The 12449-nt window shown below is 48.1% G+C and overlaps 2 protein-coding genes across 4 annotated transcripts; both read left to right on the top strand.

Annotated features, from left to right (window-relative positions):
- Positions 1-1602: 1602 nt before the first annotated feature.
- On the top strand, positions 1603-4830 carry LOC4329736 (protein SENSITIVE TO PROTON RHIZOTOXICITY 1). 3 transcript variants are annotated; one of them, XR_003240392.2, is made up of 3 exons: positions 1603-2811; positions 4212-4283; positions 4579-4830. XR_003240392.2 is itself a non-coding variant. In XM_015771999.3 (2 exons), the coding sequence occupies exon 1, from the start codon at positions 1635-1637 to the stop codon at positions 2787-2789; it is 1155 nt and encodes a 384-aa protein (XP_015627485.1). In that variant the 5' UTR covers positions 1603-1634; the 3' UTR covers positions 2790-2811; positions 4579-4830. The 3 variants fall into 3 exon arrangements, 1 of the variants encoding a protein (XP_015627485.1); XR_003240391.2 differs by having other exon boundaries at positions 4212-4290; XM_015771999.3 differs by lacking the exon at positions 4212-4283.
- A 5029-nt stretch (positions 4831-9859) lies between these two features.
- Positions 9860-12061, top strand: LOC4329734 (WEB family protein At3g02930, chloroplastic). Its single transcript, XM_015767430.3, has 3 exons — positions 9860-10044; positions 10153-10261; positions 10345-12061. The coding sequence occupies exons 1-3, from the start codon at positions 9875-9877 to the stop codon at positions 11701-11703; spliced, it is 1638 nt and encodes a 545-aa protein (XP_015622916.2). The 5' UTR covers positions 9860-9874; the 3' UTR covers positions 11704-12061.
- Positions 12062-12449: the final 388 nt, after the last annotated feature.

Below are 12449 nucleotides of genomic sequence, written 5' to 3'. Positions count from 1 at the left end.
AAAAGAAAACAATCTTAGGCAGAAAAAAAGGAAAGATTAATTAAGATTGTGATTATTGAAAATTAATTACGTAATTGTTAAGTTAATCACGATTTTTTCTCTCCGAGTCCAGGACATGTGCGCGTGTTGTCGGCTAAAAAAAAAAAGGAAAAGTCACAAGAAAACATAACGTATGGCTGTGCATGGGCCTAAAACGTGCGCCGCCAACGCGCACGCGTGAATTAGCTTTTCCGGAATAATAGACACGTAGATGAGAAATTAGACATTGTGCCATTACCAAAATTGGGTTTCAACGAAATGCCACTCCGCAAAAGGGATTCGATAAGATGCTATCCTCAACCCGTGGCTTCACGCTAGATTGCTATATGGGACCAAATTGCCCTTGGATTCCTCCATCCCTATCTTCTATTTCAACTCCGATTACCCCTCGCCGTCATTGATGGTTGGCCATTGGACATCGCTCTCGTCTCATCTTCTCAAATTGTTGTAGTAGGGGCTCGCAACTGACTGAGACCAGCAAAGGGGCTGGTAGTGAGGCCTTCGAGTGCGAGCGCGGACAAGGGGAGCTCCTGTGCAGTGGCGAAGCTCGAGCACAAGGGCCAACGCCGACAAGCAAAAGACTCAGCTACTGGTTGGCCTACCTCTCTCCCTCACAGTACTGCTCGATGACAAGAAGGGGAGGGGAGATCCATGCCTCTATGGAGGCGGTGGTTCAAGGCGAAGCACGGCGGTGGATCTCAAGCTCTCCTCGAGGAGGTTGCTGAAGGCGACGATTGGTCGGCAACAAAGCTCTCGGTAGCCATGGAGGCAGCTAATGGAGCAACACCATGCAGGGAAGGAGCCGGAGTTGGAGTGAAGAGGAGTCGCGACAACTGGGGAAACAGAGCTCTCGCATAGGCGGTTGTACTAGCGAGAGAGATCATCCTCGATGGTGCCTCCACCGCCGGAGACCTCGTTGTTGACTGCCACCCTAGGGAAGTTCATCCTGAGGAACAACTTCGCTCCTCGTTGCCGCTGGTGTCCTCACCGCCGCTGCTGCCATGAGTACCATGTCACACACTGACCCAACAGTTACATGCCCAGGCAAGAAAGGAGAGGGTAATTTGGTCCCATATAGCATTCTAGCGTGTAGCCACGGGTTTAGGATGGCATTTTATCGATTCCCTTTTGTGGTGTGGCATTTTATCAAATTCATTTTGTGGAATGGCATTTTATCAAATCCCTTTTGCGGAGTGGCATTTAGAAGAAACCTAGTTTTGACAATGGCACAATGTCTAATTTCTTCATGTAGATAGAACTCCGCTGCGAATAATATCATATCATGAAAGTATATGGAGAGATGTGTCTTTATGATATTTCCTTTTCGAAAAAGTATGAGGGAAAAAAGTTATAGCCATAACTGGATGTGCAAATGTGCAACATAAAAGCAAAATGGTATAACTGAAAAGCCACTTTATTTATTCACATTATGTAGCGTCATCCTTTGGAAAAGAAAAGAAAAAAAAAGGGGGCAATGGAAATACTTGCAAAATTTACCAATTGCAGGGACCTGCGCGCAAAAGGTATCACAAACCTCAAAGCCGTCAAACGCGTCGTGATGCCAAAGCGAAGTTAGAAAAAAAAAAGGTTGGGAAATGAAGTCCACCACCCACCTACTCGCCGGCGGCGGTGGCGGCGGCTCCGTCGCGCCACCAACGGCTGCCACGGCGCCGACGCTGGCCATGGAAGTAGGGGATCCCTCTGGCGCCCTCGTCGGCGGGGCCGGCGGCGCCGGAGCCGGAGGAGGAGACGGGGATGCCCGCGACGCGCTCCTCCGGTTGGTTGCTCTCGGCGACCGCATGGCCGCCGTCCGCCGCCGCATCGCCGCATCTATATCCGGAGAATCCGGGCCCCTCTCTTCCTCCGACATCCACTCCGTCTCCTCCGAGATCTCCTCCGCTGCCCACCTCGTCGTCCTCAACGCCGCCTCCCTCCTCTCTTCCACCGTCGCCTCCCTCCCGGCTCCACCTCCGCCTCCGGCTACTACCGTCCAGGAGCTCCCCCCCGTGGTGGTCTCCGTGCCTCAGGAACCCCCGCAAGAAGCAGCCAAGGGCGACGGCGACTACGACGTCGTCGAGCTCGACGCCTCCGAGCTTCTCGCGGAGCACGTCCACTTCTGCGACATCTGCGGCAAGGGGTTCCGCCGCGACGCCAACCTCCGGATGCACATGCGCGCCCACGGCGACCGCTTCAAGACCCTGGACGCGCTCTCCAGGCCCGGCCAGCCGAAGCCGCCTGCCGGCCGGGAGGTGCGGTTCTCGTGCCCCTACGCCGGCTGCAACCGGAACCGCGCGCACCGCCGCTTCCGGCCGCTCAAGTCGGCCGTGTGCGCGCGCAACCACTTCCGGCGGAGCCACTGCCCCAAGCTCTACGCCTGCGAGCGCTGCGGCGGCAAGAAGCGCTTCGCCGTCCTCGCCGACCTCCGGAGCCACCTCCGCCACTGCGGCGAGGAGGCGCAGTGGCGCTGCTCCTGCGGCACCACCTTCTCCCGCAAGGACAAGCTGTTCGGCCATCTCGCTCTCTTCGAAGGCCACACGCCGGCGATCGCCGAGCCGAACAAGGGTGTGGCGACAGCGGCTGCAGAGGCATCGATTTCTATGATGGAGGAAGGAGGAGTTGAAGCGAATTGTGATCGAGAGGAGGATGAGGAGGGTGGTTTTGATCCGAAGTTCTTCCAGGAGTGGATGGAGGAGCTCAGAGGTGGCGCTGTTGCCCCCAATTGGTCTGCGCCGTCAGAAGCTGGACATTAGCAGTGCAGCAAGAGCAATTTGGGTAAGAGCTTCTTTATCTTCCTGCCATTTTGTTGCATATATTTAAGGAAATTTGGTTGAGATACTGATGATAGGACTAATTAGCTGATAGAAACCCTTTCAAAGGCAGAAAGAAGGAAAATGAAAAGACGAATTGCTACATTGTTCTGCTAATCACTGAAATCATGATGTACTGGATGTGTCGACTTGATAGACAAATCATCTTCTTCTATGCAACTTAATTTGAGTATGTTAGATGTTCATGGAAAGATTGTTAGTCACCTTAATTTATAGTAGCGAGGCCTGAATGAACCTAGCTAGATGCAAGGTTGTAGGTAGAGAACTAAACTTAGTGGGTGGGGGAAATTTTGTATTTGTTTAGCTGGTTCATTCCTCTGGTTGTTTTAAATCCTGTGTGAATAGAGGTTCAAATACTTAATCTTTTGCCTTTTCCTTCTTGAATATGGGACTTTCAAAGTATTCATGCTCTTGTATAGGTTAGGCCGGAAAAGGGAGTATAACTAACTTTATGAGTGCAACTTTCGTAATATGCTGTATGGAAGGTCTTTCAACCTTTGCTGCCATTTTTGTGGGTTTGTCCTCGACAATGGCATGCCCATCTGTTTTGTGTTCTATTAATTAGGTGATAAATACTCCCTCTGTCCCATATTAAGTTCATTTTTGGTTCAGGGCACATATTTTCTCTAATGTGCTAGTATATATACTACCAATAGTTAGGGTTTGTGTACGTATGAAACTTCCTACTAGCAGAAAAGATGATGTCGTGCATGGCAGTATGGCACTTGTCTTGAATTTATTGGGCGTTCACCTGTTGGCGAGTACTGATAAAGATTCGCGTATTTGTTGTGTAATCCTTCTGCTGACCAGTAAGGCAGTAATGTGATCTTTCTCCAATTAGTCTCTGTTGTCGCTTAGCGGCTTAGTGTCTTTGTTTTTGAACAAAAACAACCTTACCTATTCCAAGTATCAAATCTGGGTTTTGTCTCTTTTCCGCAACCGCACTACGAGGAGCACATCACAGCCCACTTGTCCTCTGTTTTAAGGTGCTTCCCGCCTTTCTTTATATACTGCGAAGCTAACGGTTTTGTGGAAATATTATGTTTTCTTTTCCTCTACATATGCTTTCATCTCAATGATTATTAATGGCACTTATTTTTTCTTGCATATGCTTTTATTTCCCATTGTGCAAAGATTGTGAAGTATCATGCATTTTATTTAATTTTACTCTTCACCAATGCATTTGGGTATTTCACTTGGAAGGAAAGTTTTGTTTGTAAATTTCTTATCATCTTGGAAATGTTAAGAATTTCATCTGTCTAAGAGAGATTGGTGTCCTTATTCATCATACATTGGAGAGGAATATGGGTTATATTGCTCTTGTTCGTGTGTTGTTAATTGTAGGTATACTGAATGAGATAAATTCCACATGATCGGATGAATCATGTCTGATGGTTTTCTGGTACCTCACAGGAGGTAACAGGTGATCCTTACTTTTCAACAGGTTATGCATTCCAAGGACCAAATTAGAAAAGGCTTACCATACAGTACATAAATCCATACTATTTGCAAAACTCAAATCTGGGAAGGATATTTTCATGAGGAATAAAGAGATCCGTTGATTAACTTACATGTTTATATAGCCTTATCCGAAAGTTATGTATCATTTTGACTAGATTGAATCCATATTATTTGGCGGCTGTGACTGAAAATTCCTTTATTACAAACTACAATGTTTGCAAATTGTGATCTCATTATTTCTATCTTGCAGGCCTATGGTAGGAAGAGATGACTGAGAAGATGAATGAAGAAGGGTCCTGTGAAGAACAGACCTTCCCCCGGCTTGCCTCTGTCTCTCTCTCTCTCTCTCTTCCCCTGGTCTCCCCATCTTTTACCGCTCGCTGTTAGCCTGTTATGCAACTCTCTTTTACCCATGACAAGGATCTTTATAACCTGGAAAGTAGTGGTATCTGTTTCCGAAGCAGTCGAAATACCAAATGATGAAAGATATTAACCGTTGGTACATCGTGTTGTATGCTCATTGTGTATGTCTTCATGATTCAGCTTTCTACGGTAGTGTAGATACAGGTTTCTACACGTTACAGTAGTATTAAACACAACATCAGCACCCAACACTGTAACGAACACCATACATGTGAGATCTTACAATTGATCGAGGTGAAGTCACACTGAAGGCTTCTGGCATGACAGTTTCTACTGGGGTAGGCAATATGTGAGATGTTTTGACAGTTGATCACAGCAGTAGTAAACTGAATGTTTTTAACTTCTTTAGCTAATTTATCAGCAACTCTGCTGATTTCCCTTGGGTTATTCATGTTTTATCATCTAATAACAATAAAAATACAAATCATAAAAAAAATTTAAATAAGATGAACGTTTAAAGTTGAACAACTTACGGGCTATGGTTGCGCTTATAACAGGCTGGAGGGAGTACTACCTTTCTCACGAATACCATACATTCTGACCTTGGTACCCAGTTTTAGACGTTGGGCTACAGCGTTGTTTATTATTTTTTTGATAAATTTTTTTTGTTGATATACAATTAATATAAGACCACTTCTGGCCTTTTGATAACTAGAATATACACAATATATAATTATTGAAAAAAATGAAGGACATGATAACAGGTATCATGTCAGGGTGAGCAACAATACATCGACCATCGACATATTCATTCTTCACCATAGTAACACATGGACTGTAAGAAAGAACATCCAACAACACCTTATAAAAATATGCATCGGCCATCATTGCCATGATCAATCAGCGAACCATTCACTCCAAAGAACTTTTTTTTTTTGCCTTTTATAAAAGGCAAATACAGCTATTGCTAGCGTATCCAGGAATAAAAAAGTGGGGTGGGGGTCAAACATACTGGAAACACCGGCATAAGCACATCATGTCTCATACAATATTATAATATCATAATATTACATTGTAGTCTAAAGAAGTTTCATATGGAATCAGAGAAATACATCCTAACTTCACAAGACAATTGATTATTTTTCACTTGTGGCACAGATTATCTTTCATGCAAGTATGAGACAAAACAAATTAGTGATAACTACCAAATAAGAACTTTAATTCTTCAAAATAATTCTGAGCATTACAATAGGATAGAGAATATACCAGTAAATTGTTTTGAGGGCACTAACATATACTATGTTTTTTTTATCTCTTCAAATTGTTTTATGATTGTTTTTTCATTATCAATGCTCATGAATATCTCCTTCTCAATGTCGCATATCATCAAATCATTGAGCCATTCATCCCCCAATTTGATATGCAAATCCATCTTTATAAGCGACGTGGCTGAAAAGACTCTCTCAACTGAAGCCGTTATGCCACCGGCAGTATCGATGTTAGCTCAGTGAGTCGATAAACCAATCGCTACGATCTGTGCATTCCGGATTTAACCATTATTTCAACAACCTTTGGAAAATCTGTACATCCAAGAAATTCTGAACTTCTCCTAACATGGCTGATGAAGTCTTTAAGTTGACCTAGTAACACAAAAGATCACCGACATTATAATCTTCAGCATAAATTCCAACATGTCCTACAAGCTTATCTAGTTCCTTGGATTAAGAGAAGTCATTAGCTCGCCGGCGCCACTCACCTCTTGCGTAGCTGAACGGGTTCAGGAGCTCACTACCTCGATGCATTGGCTGCCAGGGATTTGGGGATGGGTATTGGGGAATTAGGTAGTTGGGCTGGGGGGCTATTTGTAGGCAGGGGCGGAGCTAGGTAGGAGATGTGGGGGTGCCTAGGAATCTGGTTAAGAAAATTTTTTAGTTATAGTTCATCTATTTTCACCATATATGCACCCCCTCAATCCAAATTTAGGCACTTATATCAGTCTAATGTAGAGTAAAGCAAGTGAGTGGCACCCCTCTCCATTTCTTTCTAGCTCCGCCCCTGGTTGTAGGCCTGTGGCCTATTTTCTAAGTGAGTAGGTTGAAAGTCCAATAGCGTATGCCTAGTCCAATTGCATTCACTGGTCTAATTTCACGATTTTTTCAACCTCCAACCATTCATAGATTTTTAGCATACACTCCCTACTCTATCATCCATGGTGAAATATTTAGGGGGTGCAGGGTGCTCTATAGGTCTGGAGAGGGTAGGCACCCACATTGAATCGGCTCCTACACCTATCTAAACCTAAATATTTCGTCTAGGAGTCAAGGAACTAGTACTTGATAAACACCACTGAATCAAAATCTCCTAGTGGAATTGCTCGCTCTTTCCTTGTGGTCGCTGTTATACCTCACAATCTGGTCCGACTATAAAATGTGTCACCCTGCAATGATAGTGCCACGAGAAAGCCAATAGGCACATACCCAAAATCGTAAGAACCATTTAAAAAGAGTATGGATTGCCGATGTAGGCAATCTCATAATACGAAATCAAGATGACACCCCGTCTACTATTCAATATGGAAGGCCCCTAATCAGAAATGATGAAGACGTCTTCACGGCCACAGAGTGTCAGCGGTCAGACCGCTGGGGAGAGGACACATATGCTTCGATGTCACTGTCAGAATTAAGCCGATTAACACAGATATATTGGACACACATACGGTCCGAGCCACCTTGTAGGCTTCTGGCCCTTTAGCGCAGCTTCCGCGAAAAAGGCACCCGCGAATCCAACGCACCAACAGCCCAGTTCTATGATTGCAAGCGATCCGCCACAAACCGGTTCGTCCACCGCCGACCGCGCTCCTCGTCCATCACATGCACGATGCACACCCAGCCGCTAGTCACACTAGTCGTATCACTAGTCGTATTTGCTTGAGCCGATGTGTGCACACATCGATCACTAGTTGTATTTGCTTGAGCCGATGTGCGCACACATCGATCGCTTTCTCGGCAGGTTTCTAGGCGGTACGTGGCGTGGCGTGCGCACGTGCCGCCTCCACCTATATCGCACGGCACGTCGATATGGGCATGTCGAGCTCCATCGGTCGATCGATCGCCTGTCCACCTACGATGTACGGATACACGATACTGGTACGGCGATACGGATACGTTGATACGGCAATACGGGATTTTTTTTAAAAACATCAATATGTCGATACGGCGAGTATATATAAAAATATTTTTAAAAATAAAATATAGGGAACTACAAAAGGGTAAAGCAATAAGATTATCTTAAAAAATATTCTATGTATTGTTGCCTGTTACAGAAAATATAGTAAATATAGCATTGTATTACAAATAGATCAAGTATATTAAAGTTATAAATATATCATAAGTATAGCATTGGGTCTTTAATGGGCTATTGAACAAGGAGGTTACACTGCTAGGTATTGGAGAAGTATCTGATAAGTATCGTGTGAGTATTAGTATTTATTTTTTCTTTTTTTTCATTGTTTAATGACTGATACTCCTCCGATACCGTATCGACAGAGTACCGGACGTATCGCCGTATCGGGTACGTATCGGATACCGATACGGCAAGAAAGTGAAGTATAGGTGCAACATAGCCGTCCGCCGTCCGCCCGCCCGCGCGCGGCGTCCGCGCTGAAACTCATGACGCTGTCTCTCGCGATCGACGACTACGGTGATGCGCGTGCCCCGCCGTCGTCGGCCGCGAGGGCGAGGCTCTACAGGAAAAATAATATGCTCACGTCGTCGTGGCAGCTAGCTAGAGCTCGGAGGCTTATTAACGAGGTTGATCACGAGCCTGGGAACAGGCGCCGGATAAACATCCGCACACGACGGCCGGTGTACGTAAACGTAGACGTCGTCCCAGACACGCCCAGTTTTCCCTGCCCAAAACTCGCCATGGTTTTACCTCGCTTGATCGGTTTTTGCTGCAAATGAAAGACCGAAAACCGATTAGTACGTATGAGTAGTAAGTAGTACACGCCAGATCAATTTGGCTGTCTCACACTCTGATTAAGTATGCCTCTCGGGTCACATGGATAATAATAAGCCCACCACTAAAAACTGTCAGATATGGACCTGTTGGATGTATATTAGTACTTGACTACTTGTGCAAGTTAATTACATCGTGCTTATTACTTTCTTTAATCAGTTTGGGTGTGTTTATTACGAGTACTTTCTTTAATCAGCTTTGGTCTATCATGTTTGCGGCTTGCTTGGTACAGGAATGATGCAACCATGAAACCGGCCATCTCGTTTTAAAAGTCCAAATGGCTGACGTGGATGCAACTGCCTCGCTTCGTTTCGCTTTTCGCTGACGACTTCGGCGACCTGTTCATTATTCAGAGCCCATGTTTGCAGTTATCTGAGAAACAACCACGACTCAAAAGTTATTCAGTGGGCATTAGATCAAGTTCCTTAAACAGTTAATCTGTACTAAAATCCAACAACAATCCATCCAAGCAAGCAAAATCGCAAGGGGAAAAAAGAGGTCCACCGGCCATTTCTAAACGCGTATAGTATCACGTCTATCCAAAAGCATACAGTGTAATTATAACCAAACTTTTAGCCCGTCATTTGGTCTCTCTAGGACTCTAGGTAATTGGATTGGAGCCAGGGATTTATATATAGTCACACTTCATATGACATCCCCATTTCGATACTGAAACAATGCACACCGTGACAAAAATATACTCCTCTATTTGGTAGTATTGTTTTTCGGCTCGTGAGTTGTCATGGCCGTGCCAATGGTAGCCCGACACATCAACGTCCGTGACAAATAAAATATACGATGACTGCTTCGCCACTGGACCGCCCAAAAACTGCTACTTGATCAGGGTGATGCACGAACGTTGGCGGCTTTCACTTGTATTTGGCATCATCTAGGGCTAGCTAGCTTGGACATGATATGTATCAAATCCAAATTACCTACCTATACAAACGGATTAAGCTAACGACTCGATGGAAGCAACTGAAAAACTCCCAAAATTCCCATTGGATCGCGAGCAGATAGATATACTAGTCGTAAACTCGCATGGGATCACTCGCGACGGTCCAGATCGAACACGCTGTCTCTTTCACTCGCTCACCTGCTCCATGCTCGTCCAGTACTACTGCCACGATTATTCTACACTATCCTGGTGTTATTTGCTAATCCCGATGCGTCACTGCACTGAAAGTCTGAAACCTTCTAATCCCTCTGCTATAAAATCGCTCTGCTTTACTGCTGTTTTCTGGCATTGCCTGTGCGCCGCGCTGCGCTGCGTACGTGACAGCAGAAGCGACGCGCGCGCGCGCGAGCGACACCAGATGTTGCCGTCCAGGCCGAGGTGAGCGCGCGAAACCGTCTCTCTGCCGCCATTTTTTTTTAACTCGGCGATCGAGCGAGCGAGCATTCCGAACTGACTGACTGACTGGGTGAGATGATCGCCGTGCAGATCCGGGTCCTGGGGAGGCGGGACGCGGAGTTCTCCGGTGTCCACGCCGAGGTCTCGCCACGAGCGCAGCAAATCCGTCGCCACCATCTTCTCGCCGTCGTCTCCCGAGGTGCGTCTCCTGATCGTGCGTGAAACTTGTGTTTGATCGGCAGCGGTGGTGAGCGGTGACAGGTGACGCACTGGCTGGTGCAGAGTTACGGCGGCGTCGTGATGGAGATGGAGGAGAAGAAGACGTCGTGCACGCTGCAAGAAGTCGATGGGTTGCGGCAGAGCGACGGTGGCGTGGACAAGGAAGTGGTGGGCGGCGGCGCGGCGTGCTCCGACGACCGGGTGCGGCTGCTGGAGCGGGAGGTGGCGACGGCGAAGGCGACGGAGATGAATATGCTGGAGTCGCTGATACAGCAGACGAAGGAGATGGAGCAGGCGAAGATCGCTCTCGAGGAGGCTAAGCTCGAGGTCGCCACGCTGCGGCAGCAGCAGGGACGCGCCCCTGCCGCCGAGCCAGCCGCCGCCGCCCAGTGGAGCGTCATGGACCTCATGTTCGGCGGCGTCGACGAGGAGATCAACGGGCTGAGGGCCAAGCTCCGGGCGGCCGTGCAGGCGGAGGAGAAGAGCAGGAAGGCGGCCGACGACCTCACCGCCGCGCTCTCCGCCGTCACCATGGAGGCCAAGCAGGTGAAGGCGTGGCTGTCCGACGCGCAGGCCGAGCTGGAGGACGCCAACGCCGAGGTCGACCGGCTCAGGGAGTCGCTGCACGCCGCCGAGGCGGAGCTGTGGTCGACGACCGAGCAGCTCGACGGCCTCACGTCGGACTGGAAGGAGGCCGCCGTTTCGTGGCGCGCCAGGGAGAAGGTGCTTCTCGCGCGCGTCCGGGCGGCCGAGGACGAGGCCCACGCGGCCGGGCAAGAGAACGTCGAGCTCGCCGAGCTGCACCGGGTGGTCGACGACGAGAACGGCAGCCTGCGTCGCGCTCTGGAGCGCGCCGTCGAGGAGGTCAACGCGGCGAACGAGTCGCTCGAGCTCGCCACCGGCGAGAACTCCAAGCTGCAGGACGCCGTCGCGGAGAAGGAGAGCGCCATGGAGGCACTACGTCAGGAGAACGAGAGCCTCAAGGCCAGCGAGGCCGAGGCGCGCGGGCGCGCCAAGGAGCTCGACGGCCAGCTCGCGGCAGCACGGAAGGCCGCCGATCACGGTCATGGCGCCGGCGAGCTCGCGGCGGCGGCCGACCCCTTGTCGTCGCTGCACAAGTGGAGGGGCGACATGCATGGCAAGCTCAGCGCCACATTCCTGGACTCCAACAGGGTGATGGCGGGCAGGAAGGACCGGATGTTCGCGTCGCTCAGCAACATCGCCGAGCTCAAGTCGGCGGCGGCCGCGGCGGCCATGGACGACTTCGACTACGAGTTCGACCACTTCGACGGCGGGCAGTACGGCGACCTGGACCACGCCATGAAGCAGAAGAAGAGGAGGTCGATCCTAAGGAAGTTCGGGGATTTCTTCCGGAGGAGAAGCTTGTACAAGCGCAACCTAGCGCCGGTGATTCACTACTAGTAGATTTTTACTACTTAGGTTGATCTAGATTAGATGCTTTAATGTTTTCGCGTGATGCTTTGTATGGTACGTGTTTGATTGAAATGATTAGCAAAAAAAAAAACGCCCAATAAATGAAGAGAAACATCATCGTGTCACATGCGTGGTCTTCACATCTCCCTCCTGCCTGCTCGAAAATTTGATCATTGTGTATGGAAACCACGCAGGTTTATCTGAAATCCGAAGGAAAGGATAGGAGAATAGACACTGTGAGAATAACGTGATAAGTTCATGTATGATATTGTTTGATACTATATGCTGTCCACAGAACCTGCTTTGCACTGTATAGATATACATGCATAATTAATTAACACGTTAATGATCATGCCAATAAGTCAGATTTCGGTGGTGTCAGTGCATTTGTAAGTTATTACTCGAAAAATTTCCCTTTGGACAAGGATTTGTGTTGGGCTTGTGGTTTCCGGACGGACATGGGGACACCGGCACTACGACTTTTTAAGGCCCAGCTGCTGCAGTACGATTATTCTGAGGAATAAGTTCACATTGGGTCCCTCTATTTGTCGCCCAGTCCAATTTTCATCCCTTGACCGCAAAACCGGATATGACCCGTCCCCCAACTTACGAAAACCGGGTAAACGTGGTCCCTCGTCGGTTTTGAAGGCGGTTTTGGCTGACGTGGCGCCTACGTGGCTTGTTTGACTTGGTCTTCATCCCACGTGGCATTGACGTGGCGCTTGCGTGGCAAT

This window comes from Oryza sativa, chromosome 2 (assembly GCF_034140825.1).
Source record: "Oryza sativa Japonica Group chromosome 2, ASM3414082v1".
Lineage (NCBI taxonomy): Eukaryota > Viridiplantae > Streptophyta > Magnoliopsida > Poales > Poaceae > Oryza > Oryza sativa.
The sequence above is the reverse complement of the archived record's forward strand: the minus strand, read 5'-3'. Positions and strand labels throughout refer to the sequence as shown.